The 19,205-nt window shown below is 20.9% G+C and overlaps 2 protein-coding genes and 9 pseudogenes across 2 annotated transcripts; 5 read left to right on the forward strand and 6 right to left on the reverse strand.

Moving 5' to 3' along the window:
* The first annotated feature begins 1,666 nt into the window (after nucleotides 1-1,666).
* Nucleotides 1,667-2,614, forward strand: LOC133534368 (NADH-ubiquinone oxidoreductase chain 4-like; annotated as a pseudogene).
* A 131-nt stretch (nucleotides 2,615-2,745) lies between these two features.
* On the forward strand, nucleotides 2,746-4,411 carry LOC133534364 (NADH-ubiquinone oxidoreductase chain 5-like). The gene is given in 1 exon segment (XM_061873464.1): nucleotides 2,746-4,411. A coding segment is annotated over 1 exon segment (801 nt). The 5' UTR covers nucleotides 2,746-3,203; the 3' UTR covers nucleotides 4,005-4,411.
* An 837-nt stretch (nucleotides 4,412-5,248) lies between these two features.
* LOC133534365 (cytochrome c oxidase subunit 3-like) lies at nucleotides 5,249-6,041 on the reverse strand (annotated as a pseudogene).
* Nucleotides 5,249-6,728, reverse strand: LOC133534367 (ATP synthase subunit a-like; annotated as a pseudogene).
* Nucleotides 5,249-7,717, reverse strand: LOC133534366 (cytochrome c oxidase subunit 2-like; annotated as a pseudogene).
* Nucleotides 5,249-9,269, reverse strand: LOC133534378 (cytochrome c oxidase subunit 1-like; annotated as a pseudogene).
* A 26-nt stretch (nucleotides 9,270-9,295) lies between these two features.
* On the reverse strand, nucleotides 9,296-10,557 carry LOC133534353 (NADH-ubiquinone oxidoreductase chain 2-like; annotated as a pseudogene).
* Nucleotides 10,558-11,304: 747 nt separating this feature from the next.
* Nucleotides 11,305-12,531, forward strand: LOC133534354 (NADH-ubiquinone oxidoreductase chain 2-like; annotated as a pseudogene).
* Nucleotides 12,532-12,557: 26 nt separating this feature from the next.
* Nucleotides 12,558-16,577, forward strand: LOC133534347 (cytochrome c oxidase subunit 1-like; annotated as a pseudogene).
* Nucleotides 15,099-16,577, forward strand: LOC133534351 (ATP synthase subunit a-like; annotated as a pseudogene).
* Nucleotides 16,578-17,414: 837 nt separating this feature from the next.
* On the reverse strand, nucleotides 17,415-19,080 carry LOC133534349 (NADH-ubiquinone oxidoreductase chain 5-like). The gene is given in 1 exon segment (XM_061873463.1): nucleotides 17,415-19,080. A coding segment is annotated over 1 exon segment (801 nt). The 5' UTR covers nucleotides 18,623-19,080; the 3' UTR covers nucleotides 17,415-17,821.
* Between the last annotated feature and the right edge of the window lie 125 nt (nucleotides 19,081-19,205).

Raw genomic sequence — 19,205 nt, forward strand, 5'->3', positions numbered from 1 at the left:
CGATATGAAGATAAACACAAATAAAGAAAAATGATGCTCCATTAGCATGTAATGTTCGAATTAATCATCCGTAATTTACATTTCGGCAAATATAATTTACACTAAAGAATGCTATTTCAATATTAGCTGTATAATATATTGTTAAAAATAATCCAGTTAAAATTTGAATTATTAAACATAATCCTAATAGGGATCCAAAATTTCATCATGTTGAAATGTTAGAGGGAGATGGTAAATCAATTAATGAACCATTAATAATTTTAAAAATAGGGTGAGTTTTTCGTAAAGGTTTGTAGTTATTTATCATTAGTGATATATTAAGATGAAGATCGTAAAGGCCCAAAAAAAAATATTGGTGATTTTTACAACTGCTACTAATCCAATAAAAAGGTAGATAATTATTATTATTATTATTAAAAATGTTTGATTATTATATAATTTAGAAAGTCTAATTTTATTTTCATTATTAAAAAATAAATTAATATTAAAAAAATTATTTATTTCATCATTAAAAAAAGTATTTATTCAATTCAATTTTAGGGAAAAGAATAAATTAATTAATAAAATTAGGTTAAAATTAATAAAAATAAGTTTAATAAAAAAAGAGTTATTTTTAAAACAGTTCATTAGAAGCGATTCTTGAAACATAAATAAATAAAACTAATAATCCTCCTAAGAAAGTTAAGAATAAAATATATGAAAATCAATAGGTATTAATTAATATTCCGGTTAATAACAAGTAAATACAGTTTGAATTAAAATTATTAATCCTATTGATAAAGGATGCACTAAAAAAAATATAAATAAAGATAATATTAATATGGATAATGATAAGAATAAAATTTCAAAGAATAGTTTAATAAAATAATAATTTTGGAGATTATAGATAAAGAGTTTTCTTTTTCTTTGAAGTTTTTAAAGAAAAATCTTATTTTTGATTTACAAGACCAATGTTTTTTTTAAACTATAAAAACAAATTTACTAATGAAAATATATGATATTTTATTAGTAATTATTTTTATATTTATTATTGGTAATTTAATTTTTGTATCAAAACATAAACATTTATTAATTATTTTATTAAGTTTAGAATTTATAGTTTTAACAATTTTTTTATTTATGTTAATAGTTTTAAGTTTTATAAATTATAATATATATATATTAATAGTTTTTTTAGTATTTGCAGTTTGTGAAGGAGCTTTAGGTTTATCAATTTTAGTTTCTATAATTCGAACTCATGGAAATGATTATTTTCAGAGATTTAATTTATTATAAAAAATGTTAAAATTTTTATTTATGGTTATTTTTATGATTCCTTTATGTTTTATTAAAAATATATTTTGATTGGTTCAAATATTTTTATTTGTTATAATATTTTATTTATAAATTTAAGAATAAGATTATATAATTTTAGAAATTTAAGTTATATATTTGGATGTGATATAATTTCTTTTGGTTTAATTTTACTAAGAATTTGAATTTGTGGTTTAATATTAATAGCAAGAGAAAATTTATTAAAAATAAAATTTTATGTTAATTTTTTTTATTTAATGTTATTTTTTGTTAATTATATTATATATAACTTTTTCAGTTATAAATTTATTTATATTTTATTTATTTTTTGAGGGGAGTTTAATTCCTACATTATTATTAATTATAGGATGAGGGTATCAACCTGAGCGAATTCAAGCTGGGTTATATTTATTATTTTATACTTTATTTGCTTCATTGCCATTATTATTAGGTATTTTTTTTATTTTTAATAGAGAAAATTATATTATAATTTATTTTATAAAATTTTAAATTTAAATATATATTTACTTTATTTTAGAATAATTATAGCTTTTTTAGTAAAAATACCTATATATTTTGTTCATTTATGATTACCCAAGGCTCATGTAGAGGCTCCTGTATCTGGGTCAATAATTTTAGCGGGGATTATATTAAAATTAGGAGGTTATGGTTTATTACGAGTAATAATTTTTATACAACAAGTAGGTTTAAAATTCAATTTTATTTGAATTATTATTAGTTTATTAGGTGGATTTTATGTAAGATTAAATTGTTTTTGTCAAGTTGATATTAAATCTTTAATTGCATATTCTTCAGTAGCTCATATAAGTTTAGTTATTGGGGGAATTATAACGATAAGTTATTGAGGATTTTTAGGTTCTTATGTTTTAATAATTGGACATGGATTATGTTCTTCTGGAATATTTTGTTTAGCCAATATTAATTATGAACGTTTACATAGACGAAGATTATTTATTAATAAAGGAATAATAAATTTTATACCTTCAATAAGATTATGATGATTTTTATTAATATCGAGAAATATAGCTGCTCCGCCTTCTTTAAATTTAATGGGAGAGATTATATTAATTAATAGATTAATAAGATGATGTTGATTTTCAATAATTTTTTTAATATTAATTTCTTTTTTTAGAGCTGGATATAGTTTATATTTATATTCTTATACTCAGCATGGAAAATATTATTGTGGAATTTATAGATTTTATATAGGGGTATCTCGAGAATATTTAATATTACTTTTACATTGATTACCTTTAAACATTTTAATTATAAAAATTGATTACAGAATAATTTGATTTTACTTAAATAATTTAAATAAAATATTGATTTGTGGTATCAAAAATATGAATAATTCATTTTAGGTTATTAAGAAAAATTTTATTTGTTTTTTAAGTTTTTTTTTTTTATTTTTTTTTAGTATAATAAATTTTTTATTTATAATTTATTTTATTTATAATAATCTAGTTTTCTTTTTAGAATGGGAAGTTATTTCTTTTAATTCTAATATAATTATTATGTCAATTTTATTAGATTGAATATCTTTATTATTTATAATATTTGTTTCTTTAATTTCTTCTGTTGTAATTTTTTACAGAAAAAGATATATGTCTTCTGAGAGGAATTTGAGTCGTTTTATTATTTTAGTTTTATTATTTGTTTTTTCTATGATTTTATTAATTATTAGCCCAAATATAATTAGAATTTTTTTAGGTTGAGATGGTTTAGGTTTAGTTTCTTATTGTTTAGTAATTTATTATCAAAATGTTAAGTCTTATAATGCTGGGATATTAACAGCTCTTTCTAATCGAATTGGGGATGTTTGTATTTTAATTTCTATCTCTTGAATAATAAATTATGGGAGTTGAAATTATATTTTTTATTTAAATTTTATGTCTAATGATTTTTCTATAAAAATAGTTGGAATTATAATTATTTTAGCTGCTATAACTAAAAGAGCTCAAATTCCTTTTAGATCATGATTACCTGTGGCTATAGCTGCTCCTACTCCTGTTTCAGCTTTAGTACATTCATCTACATTAGTTACAGCTGGGATTTATTTATTAATTCGATTTAATAATTTATTATTGGATTTATTTATATTAAAAATTTTATTATTATTATCTGGTTTAACTATATTTATAGCAGGAATTACAGCAAATTATGAATTTGACTTGAAAAAAATTATTGCATTATCTACTTTGAGACAATTAGGGTTAATAATAAGAATTTTAAGAATAGGATTACCAGATTTAGCATTTTTTCATTTATTAACTCATGCTATATTTAAAGCTTTATTATTTATATGTGCTGGGGTAGTTATTCATATAATAAATAATATTCAAGATATTCGTTATATGGGGGGAATTAGATATTATTTACCGTTTACTTCTTTATGTTTAAATATTTCTAATATGGCTTTATGTGGAATTCCCTTTTTAGCTGGATTTTATTCAAAGGATATAATTTTAGAATTAGTTTCTTTAAGATATTTAAATATATTTATTTTTTTTTTATATTATATTTCTACTGGGCTAACTATATATTATAGATTTCGTTTAATAATATACTTAATGATTAATGATTTTAATTTATTAAGAATTTATAATTTATATGATGAAGATTTTATTATATTAAAGAGTATATTTACTTTATTATTTATGAGAGTTGTTAGAGGTAGATTTTTGAGATGATTAATTTTTTCATATCCATATATAATTTATTTACCATTTAATTTAAAAATAATAGTTATTTATGTAAGTTTATTAGGGATATTAATAGGATATTTAGTTAGTAATATAAAAATTTATTCTTTAAATAAATTTTTATCTACTTATACTTTAAGAAATTTTTTAAGATTAATATGATTTATGCCTAATTTATCAACTTATGGTTTAAGATATAATTTTTTAAATTTTGGTCAAAATTTATTAAAAATTGTTGATATAGGTTGAAGAGAAATATATAGAGGTCAGGGAATATTTTTAATTTTAAAAAAATATTCTATTTTTTATTATTTTTATCAAATAAATAATTTTAAAATTTATTTATTTAGATTTGTTTTATGAATAGTTATTATATTATTTATTTTATTTATTTATTTAAATAGCTTATATATAGAGCATAATATTGAAGATATTAAGGAGATTTTTAATCTTTAAATATATTTTATTTATAAAAAAAGTAAATTTTTATTTTTACAATGAAAATGTAATGTTTTATTTAAACTATATAAATAGAAATAATAATGGAATTTAACCACTAAAAATTAAGTTAGCAGCTTAATTTTAATTATTTTATTTCTTTAATTGGAAATAAATTTCAATTTTATCATTAACAGTGATATACCTCTATTTTGGTTTCAATTAAGGAATAAATAAGGAGTTAATTAAACTCTATCTTTTAAGTCGAAATTAAATGCATTATTGCTTCTTATTTTAAGATAAATTAAAAATTTAATATTTTTTGAATGCAAATCAAATGTTTTTATAAACTATTATCCTAAAAAGTATATTTATTTAATTAGTTCATTTTAATATATTTTGATTTCATTCATGATATAATCCTAAAATTAAAATAAGTATAAAAAAATATCTAATTTTTGTTCAAATAATTAAATTTACATATATAAAAGTTGAAATTATAGGAAAAATTAAGGCAATTTCTACATCAAAAATTAAGAAAATAACTGTAATTAAAAAAAAATGAAGGGAAAAGGGGATACGAGCTGAGGATTTTGGGTCAAATCCACACTCAAAAGGGGAAGATTTTTCTCGGTCAATGAATGATTTTTTTGATAAAATTGTTGATAAAAATATTATAATATTTGCTAAAATAATAAAGATAGTTGAAATTAATATTATTATAAAAATTATTTATATTAATAAGAATTAAACTTTTTGATTGGAAGTCAAATATACTAAATATATTATATAAATAGTTAATTTCCTCATCAATAGATAGAGATATAAAGGAATAATCATACTACATCTACAAAATGTCAATATCAGGCAGCAGCTTCAAATCCAAAGTGATGATTACTTGAAAAATGATTATTTATATGTCGAATTAAACAAATAAATAAAAAAATTGTTCCAATTATTACATGAAGGCCATGAAAACCTGTTGCTATAAAAAATGTAGATCCATAAATTCTATCTGCAATAGTAAAAGGAGCTTCAATATATTCATATGCTTGAAGAATAGTGAAATAAATTCCTAATATTACTGTGATAAAGAGACCTTGAGTTGTTTGAGTAAAATTATTTTCTATTAAAGCATGATGTGCTCATGTAACTGTAATTCCTGATGTAATTAAAATAATAGTATTTAATAAAGGAATTTGAAATGGATTAAATGGGGTAATACTTATAGGTGGTCATATTATACCAATTTCAATATTTGGGGAGAGACTTCTGTGAAAAAATGCCCAAAAAAAATGAAATAAAAAAAAAAATTTCTGAAATAATAAATAAGATTATTCCTCATCGAAGTCCCTTAGAAACTAAAATTGTATGTTTACCTTGTAAAGTACCTTCTCGACAAATATCTCGTCATCATTGATATATTGTTAAAATTGTGATAATATATCCTAAAATTAATAAATTTATATTAAAATTATGAAATCATTTTACTATTCCTGTTACTAAAGTTAAAACTCCAATAGCTCCTGTTAAAGGTCATGGACTATAATCTACTAAATGATAAGGGTGATTATGATGTGTTGTCATTAGTAATTATTAGTTAACTTCACTAGCATAAAGATTTCTTAAAATAGAAATTACATAAGATTGAATAACAGCAACAGCTGATTCTAGAATTATTAATAAGATTTGAATTATTACTAAAATAGCAATAAAATAAGAAGCTATATGAGGGCCAGTACCTCTTAATAAAGTTATTAATAGATGTCCTGCAATTATATTTGCAGTTAATCGAACAGCTAAAGTTCCAGGACGAATAATATTACTAATAGTTTCAATTAAAACTATAAAAGGTATTAAGATACCTGGTGTACCTTGAGGGATTATATGAGCAAATATATGTTGTGAGTTATTAATTCATCCATAAAATATAAATCTTAATCATAAAGGAAGAGAAATTGATAATGAAAGAGTTAAATGACTAGTGCTTGTAAAGATATAAGGGAATAATCCTAAAAAATTATTAAATAAGATAAATGAAAATATAGATACAAAAATAAATGTTGATCCATTTAATCCATTTGCACCTAATAATGTTTTAAATTCTTTATGTAAAGTATTTAAAATAATATTTCATAAGATTGAAAATCGATTAGGAATTAATCAAAATGAGTATGGAATAAATATTAAACCAATTAAAGTTCTAATTCAATTAATTGATAAATTGAATAAATTAGTTGTTGGATCAAAAATTGAAAATAAATTATTTATCATTTTCAATTAAGGTTTTTTAAGGAAATTTTTTTATTATTTTCTATATTATTTATTTTTAAATCAAAAATATAGTAATTTATAATATTAAATAAAATAAAAACACAAATAAAAAAAAAGAAAGAAATTATTCAATTAATTGGTATTATTTGAGGGATAAAAGAATATTACTAAAGTAATAATTTAAATTTGACATATTTATGTTATAAATTAACTAATTCTTTTCATTAGAAGTAATTGCTAATTTACTATTAAATGGTTTAAGAGACCAGTACTTGCTTTCAGTCATCTAATGAAGAATAATTATTAATTCAATTAATAAAATTTTTAATTGAAACACTTTCAATTACAATAGGTATAAAGCTATGATTTGCTCCACAAATTTCGGAACATTGTCCATAAAAAATTCCAGGACGATTAATAAAAAAATTAGTTTGATTGAGTCGACCTGGGTTAGCATCTACTTTTACCCCTAATGAAGGAATTGTTCAGGAATGGATGACATCTGTTGCTGTAACTATAATTCGAATTTGATTATTTATAGGAATAATAATTCGATTATCTACATCTAATAGACGAAAACTATTACTATTTATTTCATTTTGGGGGATTATATATGAATCAAATTGAATATTGTGAAAATCTGAATATTCATAACTTCAATATCATTGATGACCAATAGATTTTAATGTAATTAAGGGGTTATTTAATTCATCTAATAAGTATAATAAACGTAATGATGGTAAAGCAATAAAAATTAAAGTAATTGCTGGTAAAATTGTTCAAATTAATTCAATTATTTGACCTTCTAATAAAAATCGATTAATGTAAGAGTTAAAAAATAAACTAATTATTAAATATCCAACTAAAATTGTAATTATAATTAAAATAATTAAAGTATGATCATGAAAAAAAATAATTTGTTCTATTAATGGGGAAGCTCTATTTTGAAGATTAAGATTAGATCAAGTTGCCATTTCTAAAAAAAGGATAATTCCTTTATAAATGGGGTTTAAATCCATTACATATAATCTGCCATATTAGAAATTTCTTAAAATAGGTAATTCATTATATGAATGTTCTGCTGGTGGAAGATTTTGATATCATTCAATAGAAGAATTTATATTTAATGGGAATAAAATAATTCGTTTTTTTACTATAGATTCTCAAATAATAATTAATATTAATATTGTTGCAATTAAAGAAATATAAGATCCTAAAGATGATACAACATTTCATGAAGAGTAAGTATCTGGATAATCAGAATATCGTCGAGGTATTCCAGCTAATCCTAAAAAATGTTGAGGAAAAAATGTTAAATTTACTCCGATAAATATAATAAAAAATTGAATTTTTAAAAGATAAGGACTTATTGATAGTCCAGTAAATAATGGATATCAATGAACAAATCCTCCTATAATAGCAAATACAGCCCCTATTGATAAAACGTAGTGGAAGTGAGCTACTACGTAGTATGTATCATGAAGAGTTACATCAATAGAGGAATTGGCTAAAATAACACCTGTTAAACCTCCAACTGTAAATAAGAATACGAATCCTAAACTTCATAATATAGAGGGACTATAATTAATTTGTGTACCATGAAGAGTAGCTAGTCAACTAAAAATTTTAATTCCTGTAGGAACGGCAATAATTATTGTAGCTGATGTAAAATAAGCTCGGGTGTCAATATCTATTCCTACTGTAAATATATGATGAGCTCAAACGACAAATCCTAATAATCCAATTGCTAATATGGCATAAATTATCCCTAAACATCCAAATGTTTCTTTTTTACCTCTTTCTTGAGAAATAATGTGGGAAATTATACCAAATCCTGGTAAAATTAAAATATAAACTTCAGGATGACCGAAAAATCAAAATAAGTGTTGATAGAGAATAGGATCACCTCCACCAGCAGGATCAAAAAATGATGTATTAAGATTTCGATCTGTAAGAAGCATAGTAATAGCACCTGCTAATACTGGTAATGATAAAAGAAGTAAAAGAGCTGTAATTCCTACAGCTCAAACAAATAATGGTATTTGATCTAATGATATATTATTAGGTCGTATATTAATAATAGTTGTAATAAAATTAACAGCTCCTAAAATAGAAGAAATACCTGCTAAATGTAGAGAAAAAATAGCTAAATCAACAGATCTTCCTCTATGAGCAATATTAGAAGAAAGTGGGGGGTACACTGTTCATCCTGTTCCTGCTCCATTTTCAACGATTCTGCTTGAAATTAAAAGTATAATAGATGGAGGTAATAGTCAAAATCTTATATTATTTATTCGAGGGAAAGCTATATCAGGAGCTCCCAATATTAGTGGTACTAATCAATTACCAAATCCACCAATTATAATAGGTATTACTATAAAAAAAATTATAATAAAAGCATGAGCAGTTACAATAGTATTATAAATTTGATCATCACCAATTAAAGATCCTGGGTTTCCTAATTCTGCTCGAATAAGTAATCTTAGAGAAGTTCCTACTATTCCGGCTCAAATACCAAAAATAAAATATAATGTTCCAATATCTTTATGATTTGTAGAATAAAGTCATTTTCGCTAATAAAATGGCTGAGAATTAAGCGATAAATTGTAAATTTATTAACGAGAAAAATTTCTCTTTTATTATAAAAGTCTTATAGTTAAAATTATAATATAAAATTGCAAATTTTAAGGTGGAAAAATTCTAAGGCTTAAAGAAATTTTTCTTTATAAATAATTTTGAAGATTATTAGTTTAAATTAACTTAAAACCTTTTATAAATAAAAAAAAGTTCTAGTAATTATTCCTAATAATGAAATTATTCTTAAAAAATTAATAAAAAAAAAAGAATTATTTTTAATTTTAATTTTAAATCATTTTAATTTTAAATAATTAAATATTAAAGAAGAATAAATAATTCGAATATAATATAATAATATAATTAATCTTATTATTACAAAAATAAATGTTAAAATAAGAAAATTATTTTTTAATATAAAATTAATTACTATTCATTTTGGAAAAAATCCAATGAACGGAGGTAACCCCCCTAAAGATAAAAAATTAATTATAAGAGATATTTTAATTAAACTATTTAAATTAGTAATAAATAATTGATTAATAAAATAAATATTAAATATAAAAAATATTAAACATAATAATCTATTTAAAAAACTATAAAAGCAAAAATAAATTAATCATAAATTTTCTCTAATTATGATTGATGATAGCATTCATCCTAAGTTATTAATCGATGAAAAGGCCATTAATTTACGTAAAGAGGTTTGGTTTAATCCTCCAATAGCTCCGATAATTACATTTAAAAATAAAATAATAATTAAAAATTTATTATGATAATAATAAGACAATAAAATTATGGGGGAAATTTTTTGTCATGTTATTAAAATAAAACAATTTAATCAAGATAAACCTTCTATAATATTAGGAAATCAGAAATGAAAGGGGGCTGATCCTATTTTTATTAGTAAGGTTGAATTTATTATAATAGATATAATATTTATTTCTAAATTTATAAATAATATTTTTATTAAAATAATAAATAAAAAATTAATTGATGCAATAGATTGAATAAGAAAATATTTTAAAGAGGCTTCAGAGGCAAATAAATTTTTTGAGTTAGAAATTAGAGGAATAAATCTTAATAAATTAATTTCTAATCCAACTCAACACCCAAATCATGAATTTGAAGAAATAGAAATTAATGTACTAAAACATAGAATAAATATGAAAAATATTTTATTTGAATTGATAAAAAAAAAATATAAAATAGAAAATAGTTTCAGAAAGAATTTAAAGTTCTTTGTAAATATATTTTAGTGTATGATGCACAATAATTTTTGATATTATTAGATATAGTTTAATTCTATAAAGTATAATAAAGGTAGAATTCTACATAATTTATCCTATCAGAATAATCCTTTTTTTCAGGCACTTTATTTTTAAAAAAAAGGGATTTCCTTTATATTTGGGGTATGAACCCAAAAGCTTAATTTAGCTTATTTTTAATTTAATATTTAAAGAAAAATTATTAAAATGGTTTAATAAAATATTATAATTAAATATTTATTAATATTATTTTAATATTATTTTAATATTAAATATTTAATAATAATAATAATAATAATAATAATAATAATAATAATAATAAATAATAATAATAATAATAATAATAATATTATTATTATTATTATATTATTATTATTATTATTATTATTATTATTATTATTATTATTAAATATTTAATATTAAAATAATATTAAAATAATATTAATAAATATTTAATTATAATATTTTATTAAACCATTTTTAATAATTTTTCTTTAAATATTAAATTAAAAATAAGCTAAATTAAGCTTTTGGGTTCATACCCCAAATATAAAGGAAATCCCTTTTTTTTAAAAAATAAAGTGCCTGAAAAAAAGGATTATTCTGATAGGATAAATTATGTAGAATTCTACCTTTATTATACTTTATAGAATTAAACTATATCTAATAATATCAAAAATTATTGTGCATCATACACTAAAATATATTTACAAAGAACTTTAAATTCTTTCTGAAACTATTTTCTATTTTATATTTTTTTTTTTATCAATTCAAATAAAATATTTTTCATATTTATTCTATGTTTTAGTACATTAATTTCTATTTCTTCAAATTCATGATTTGGGTGTTGAGTTGGATTAGAAATTAATTTATTAAGATTTATTCCTCTAATTTCTAACTCAAAAAATTTATTTGCCTCTGAAGCCTCTTTAAAATATTTTCTTATTCAATCTATTGCATCAATTAATTTTTTATTTATTATTTTAATAAAAATATTATTTATAAATTTAGAAATAAATATTATATCTATTATAATAAATTCAACCTTACTAATAAAAATAGGATCAGCCCCCTTTCATTTCTGATTTCCTAATATTATAGAAGGTTTATCTTGATTAAATTGTTTTATTTTAATAACATGACAAAAAATTTCCCCATAATTTTATTGTCTTATTATTATCATAATAAATTTTTAATTATTATTTTATTTTTAAATGTAATTATCGGAGCTATTGGAGGATTAAACCAAACCTCTTTACGTAAATTAATGGCCTTTTCATCGATTAATAACTTAGGATGAATGCTATCATCAATCATAATTAGAGAAAATTTATGATTAATTTATTTTTGCTTTTATAGTTTTTTAAATAGATTATTATGTTTAATATTTTTTATATTTAATATTTATTTTATTAATCAATTATTTATTACTAATTTAAATAGTTTAATTAAAATATCTCTTATAATTAATTTTTTATCTTTAGGGGGGTTACCTCCGTTCATTGGATTTTTTCCAAAATGAATAGTAATTAATTTTATATTAAAAAATAATTTTCTTATTTTAACATTTATTTTTGTAATAATAAGATTAATTATATTATTATATTATATTCGAATTATTTATTCTTCTTTAATATTTAATTATTTAAAATTAAAATGATTTAAAATTAAAATTAAAAATAATTCTTTTTTTTTTATTAATTTTTTAAGAATAATTTCATTATTAGGAATAATTACTAGAACTTTTTTTATTTATAAAAGGTTTTAAGTTAATTTAAACTAATAATCTTCAAAATTATTTATAAAGAAAAATTTCTTTAAGCCTTAGAATTTTTCCACCTTAAAATTTGCAATTTTATATTATAATTTTAACTATAAGACTTTTATAATAAAAGAGAAATTTTTCTCGTTAATAAATTTACAATTTATCGCTTAATTCTCAGCCATTTTATTAGCGAAAATGACTTTATTCTACAAATCATAAAGATATTGGAACATTATATTTTATTTTTGGTATTTGAGCCGGAATAGTAGGAACTTCTCTAAGATTACTTATTCGAGCAGAATTAGGAAACCCAGGATCTTTAATTGGTGATGATCAAATTTATAATACTATTGTAACTGCTCATGCTTTTATTATAATTTTTTTTATAGTAATACCTATTATAATTGGTGGATTTGGTAATTGATTAGTACCACTAATATTGGGAGCTCCTGATATAGCTTTCCCTCGAATAAATAATATAAGATTTTGACTATTACCTCCATCTATTATACTTTTAATTTCAAGCAGAATCGTTGAAAATGGAGCAGGAACAGGATGAACAGTGTACCCCCCACTTTCTTCTAATATTGCTCATAGAGGAAGATCTGTTGATTTAGCTATTTTTTCTCTACATTTAGCAGGTATTTCTTCTATTTTAGGAGCTGTTAATTTTATTACAACTATTATTAATATACGACCTAATAATATATCATTAGATCAAATACCATTATTTGTTTGAGCTGTAGGAATTACAGCTCTTTTACTTCTTTTATCATTACCAGTATTAGCAGGTGCTATTACTATGCTTCTTACAGATCGAAATCTTAATACATCATTTTTTGATCCTGCTGGTGGAGGTGATCCTATTCTCTATCAACACTTATTTTGATTTTTCGGTCATCCTGAAGTTTATATTTTAATTTTACCAGGATTTGGTATAATTTCCCACATTATTTCTCAAGAAAGAGGTAAAAAAGAAACATTTGGATGTTTAGGGATAATTTATGCCATATTAGCAATTGGATTATTAGGATTTGTCGTTTGAGCTCATCATATATTTACAGTAGGAATAGATATTGACACCCGAGCTTATTTTACATCAGCTACAATAATTATTGCCGTTCCTACAGGAATTAAAATTTTTAGTTGACTAGCTACTCTTCATGGTACACAAATTAATTATAGTCCCTCTATATTATGAAGTTTAGGATTCGTATTCTTATTTACAGTTGGAGGTTTAACAGGTGTTATTTTAGCCAATTCCTCTATTGATGTAACTCTTCATGATACATACTACGTAGTAGCTCACTTCCACTACGTTTTATCAATAGGGGCTGTATTTGCTATTATAGGAGGATTTGTTCATTGATATCCATTATTTACTGGACTATCAATAAGTCCTTATCTTTTAAAAATTCAATTTTTTATTATATTTATCGGAGTAAATTTAACATTTTTTCCTCAACATTTTTTAGGATTAGCTGGAATACCTCGACGATATTCTGATTATCCAGATACTTACTCTTCATGAAATGTTGTATCATCTTTAGGATCTTATATTTCTTTAATTGCAACAATATTAATATTAATTATTATTTGAGAATCTATAGTAAAAAAACGAATTATTTTATTCCCATTAAATATAAATTCTTCTATTGAATGATATCAAAATCTTCCACCAGCAGAACATTCATATAATGAATTACCTATTTTAAGAAATTTCTAATATGGCAGATTATATGTAATGGATTTAAACCCCATTTATAAAGGAATTATCCTTTTTTTAGAAATGGCAACTTGATCTAATCTTAATCTTCAAAATAGAGCTTCCCCATTAATAGAACAAATTATTTTTTTTCATGATCATACTTTAATTATTTTAATTATAATTACAATTTTAGTTGGATATTTAATAATTAGTTTATTTTTTAACTCTTACATTAATCGATTTTTATTAGAAGGTCAAATAATTGAATTAATTTGAACAATTTTACCAGCAATTACTTTAATTTTTATTGCTTTACCATCATTACGTTTATTATACTTATTAGATGAATTAAATAACCCCTTAATTACATTAAAATCTATTGGTCATCAATGATATTGAAGTTATGAATATTCAGATTTTCACAATATTCAATTTGATTCATATATAATCCCCCAAAATGAAATAAATAGTAATAGTTTTCGTCTATTAGATGTAGATAATCGAATTATTATTCCTATAAATAATCAAATTCGAATTATAGTTACAGCAACAGATGTCATCCATTCCTGAACAATTCCTTCATTAGGGGTAAAAGTAGATGCTAACCCAGGTCGACTCAATCAAACTAATTTTTTTATTAATCGTCCTGGAATTTTTTATGGACAATGTTCCGAAATTTGTGGAGCAAATCATAGCTTTATACCTATTGTAATTGAAAGTGTTTCAATTAAAAATTTTATTAATTGAATTAATAATTATTCTTCATTAGATGACTGAAAGCAAGTACTGGTCTCTTAAACCATTTAATAGTAAATTAGCAATTACTTCTAATGAAAAGAATTAGTTAATTTATAACATAAATATGTCAAATTTAAATTATTACTTTAGTAATATTCTTTTATCCCTCAAATAATACCAATTAATTGAATAATTTCTTTCTTTTTTTTTATTTGTGTTTTTATTTTATTTAATATTATAAATTACTATATTTTTGATTTAAAAATAAATAATATAGAAAATAATAAAAAAATTTCCTTAAAAAACCTTAATTGAAAATGATAAATAATTTATTTTCAATTTTTGATCCAACAACTAATTTATTCAATTTATCAATTAATTGAATTAGAACTTTAATTGGTTTAATATTTATTCCATACTCATTTTGATTAATTCCTAATCGATTTTCAATCTTATGAAATATTATTTTAAATACTTTACATAAAGAATTTAAAACATTATTAGGTGCAAATGGATTAAATGGATCAACATTTATTTTTGTATCTATATTTTCATTTATCTTATTTAATAATTTTTTAGGATTATTCCCTTATATCTTTACAAGCACTAGTCATTTAACTCTTTCATTATCAATTTCTCTTCCTTTATGATTAAGATTTATATTTTATGGATGAATTAATAACTCACAACATATATTTGCTCATATAATCCCTCAAGGTACACCAGGTATCTTAATACCTTTTATAGTTTTAATTGAAACTATTAGTAATATTATTCGTCCTGGAACTTTAGCTGTTCGATTAACTGCAAATATAATTGCAGGACATCTATTAATAACTTTATTAAGAGGTACTGGCCCTCATATAGCTTCTTATTTTATTGCTATTTTAGTAATAATTCAAATCTTATTAATAATTCTAGAATCAGCTGTTGCTGTTATTCAATCTTATGTAATTTCTATTTTAAGAAATCTTTATGCTAGTGAAGTTAACTAATAATTACTAATGACAACACATCATAATCACCCTTATCATTTAGTAGATTATAGTCCATGACCTTTAACAGGAGCTATTGGAGTTTTAACTTTAGTAACAGGAATAGTAAAATGATTTCATAATTTTAATATAAATTTATTAATTTTAGGATATATTATCACAATTTTAACAATATATCAATGATGACGAGATATTTGTCGAGAAGGTACTTTACAAGGTAAACATACAATTTTAGTTTCTAAGGGACTTCGATGAGGAATAATCTTATTTATTATTTCAGAAATTTTTTTTTTTATTTCATTTTTTTGGGCATTTTTTCACAGAAGTCTCTCCCCAAATATTGAAATTGGTATAATATGACCACCTATAAGTATTACCCCATTTAATCCATTTCAAATTCCTTTATTAAATACTATTATTTTAATTACATCAGGAATTACAGTTACATGAGCACATCATGCTTTAATAGAAAATAATTTTACTCAAACAACTCAAGGTCTCTTTATCACAGTAATATTAGGAATTTATTTCACTATTCTTCAAGCATATGAATATATTGAAGCTCCTTTTACTATTGCAGATAGAATTTATGGATCTACATTTTTTATAGCAACAGGTTTTCATGGCCTTCATGTAATAATTGGAACAATTTTTTTATTTATTTGTTTAATTCGACATATAAATAATCATTTTTCAAGTAATCATCACTTTGGATTTGAAGCTGCTGCCTGATATTGACATTTTGTAGATGTAGTATGATTATTCCTTTATATCTCTATCTATTGATGAGGAAATTAACTATTTATATAATATATTTAGTATATTTGACTTCCAATCAAAAAGTTTAATTCTTATTAATATAAATAATTTTTATAATAATATTAATTTCAACTATCTTTATTATTTTAGCAAATATTATAATATTTTTATCAACAATTTTATCAAAAAAATCATTCATTGACCGAGAAAAATCTTCCCCTTTTGAGTGTGGATTTGACCCAAAATCCTCAGCTCGTATCCCCTTTTCCCTTCATTTTTTTTTAATTACAGTTATTTTCTTAATTTTTGATGTAGAAATTGCCTTAATTTTTCCTATAATTTCAACTTTTATATATGTAAATTTAATTATTTGAACAAAAATTAGATATTTTTTTATACTTATTTTAATTTTAGGATTATATCATGAATGAAATCAAAATATATTAAAATGAACTAATTAAATAAATATACTTTTTAGGATAATAGTTTATAAAAACATTTGATTTGCATTCAAAAAATATTAAATTTTTAATTTATCTTAAAATAAGAAGCAATAATGCATTTAATTTCGACTTAAAAGATAGAGTTTAATTAACTCCTTATTTATTCCTTAATTGAAACCAAAATAGAGGTATATCACTGTTAATGATAAAATTGAAATTTATTTCCAATTAAAGAAATAAAATAATTAAAATTAAGCTGCTAACTTAATTTTTAGTGGTTAAATTCCATTATTATTTCTATTTATATAGTTTAAATAAAACATTACATTTTCATTGTAAAAATAAAAATTTACTTTTTTTATAAATAAAATATATTTAAAGATTAAAAATCTCCTTAATATCTTCAATATTATGCTCTATATATAAGCTATTTAAATAAATAAATAAAATAAATAATATAATAACTATTCATAAAACAAATCTAAATAAATAAATTTTAAAATTATTTATTTGATAAAAATAATAAAAAATAGAATATTTTTTTAAAATTAAAAATATTCCCTGACCTCTATATATTTCTCTTCAACCTATATCAACAATTTTTAATAAATTTTGACCAAAATTTAAAAAATTATATCTTAAACCATAAGTTGATAAATTAGGCATAAATCATATTAATCTTAAAAAATTTCTTAAAGTATAAGTAGATAAAAATTTATTTAAAGAATAAATTTTTATATTACTAACTAAATATCCTATTAATATCCCTAATAAACTTACATAAATAACTATTATTTTTAAATTAAATGGTAAATAAATTATATATGGATATGAAAAAATTAATCATCTCAAAAATCTACCTCTAACAACTCTCATAAATAATAAAGTAAATATACTCTTTAATATAATAAAATCTTCATCATATAAATTATAAATTCTTAATAAATTAAAATCATTAATCATTAAGTATATTATTAAACGAAATCTATAATATATAGTTAGCCCAGTAGAAATATAATATAAAAAAAAAATAAATATATTTAAATATCTTAAAGAAACTAATTCTAAAATTATATCCTTTGAATAAAATCCAGCTAAAAAGGGAATTCCACATAAAGCCATATTAGAAATATTTAAACATAAAGAAGTAAACGGTAAATAATATCTAATTCCCCCCATATAACGAATATCTTGAATATTATTTATTATATGAATAACTACCCCAGCACATATAAATAATAAAGCTTTAAATATAGCATGAGTTAATAAATGAAAAAATGCTAAATCTGGTAATCCTATTCTTAAAATTCTTATTATTAACCCTAATTGTCTCAAAGTAGATAATGCAATAATTTTTTTCAAGTCAAATTCATAATTTGCTGTAATTCCTGCTATAAATATAGTTAAACCAGATAATAATAATAAAATTTTTAATATAAATAAATCCAATAATAAATTATTAAATCGAATTAATAAATAAATCCCAGCTGTAACTAATGTAGATGAATGTACTAAAGCTGAAACAGGAGTAGGAGCAGCTATAGCCACAGGTAATCATGATCTAAAAGGAATTTGAGCTCTTTTAGTTATAGCAGCTAAAATAATTATAATTCCAACTATTTTTATAGAAAAATCATTAGACATAAAATTTAAATAAAAAATATAATTTCAACTCCCATAATTTATTATTCAAGAGATAGAAATTAAAATACAAACATCCCCAATTCGATTAGAAAGAGCTGTTAATATCCCAGCATTATAAGACTTAACATTTTGATAATAAATTACTAAACAATAAGAAACTAAACCTAAACCATCTCAACCTAAAAAAATTCTAATTATATTTGGGCTAATAATTAATAAAATCATAGAAAAAACAAATAATAAAACTAAAATAATAAAACGACTCAAATTCCTCTCAGAAGACATATATCTTTTTCTGTAAAAAATTACAACAGAAGAAATTAAAGAAACAAATATTATAAATAATAAAGATATTCAATCTAATAAAATTGACATAATAATTATATTAGAATTAAAAGAAATAACTTCCCATTCTAAAAAGAAAACTAGATTATTATAAATAAAATAAATTATAAATAAAAAATTTATTATACTAAAAAAAAATAAAAAAAAAAAACTTAAAAAACAAATAAAATTTTTCTTAATAACCTAAAATGAATTATTCATATTTTTGATACCACAAATCAATATTTTATTTAAATTA

The sequence above is a fragment of the Cydia pomonella genome, unplaced genomic scaffold (genome assembly GCF_033807575.1).
Source record: "Cydia pomonella isolate Wapato2018A unplaced genomic scaffold, ilCydPomo1 PGA_scaffold_90, whole genome shotgun sequence".
In the NCBI taxonomy this organism is placed as follows: Eukaryota; Metazoa; Arthropoda; class Insecta; order Lepidoptera; family Tortricidae; genus Cydia; species Cydia pomonella.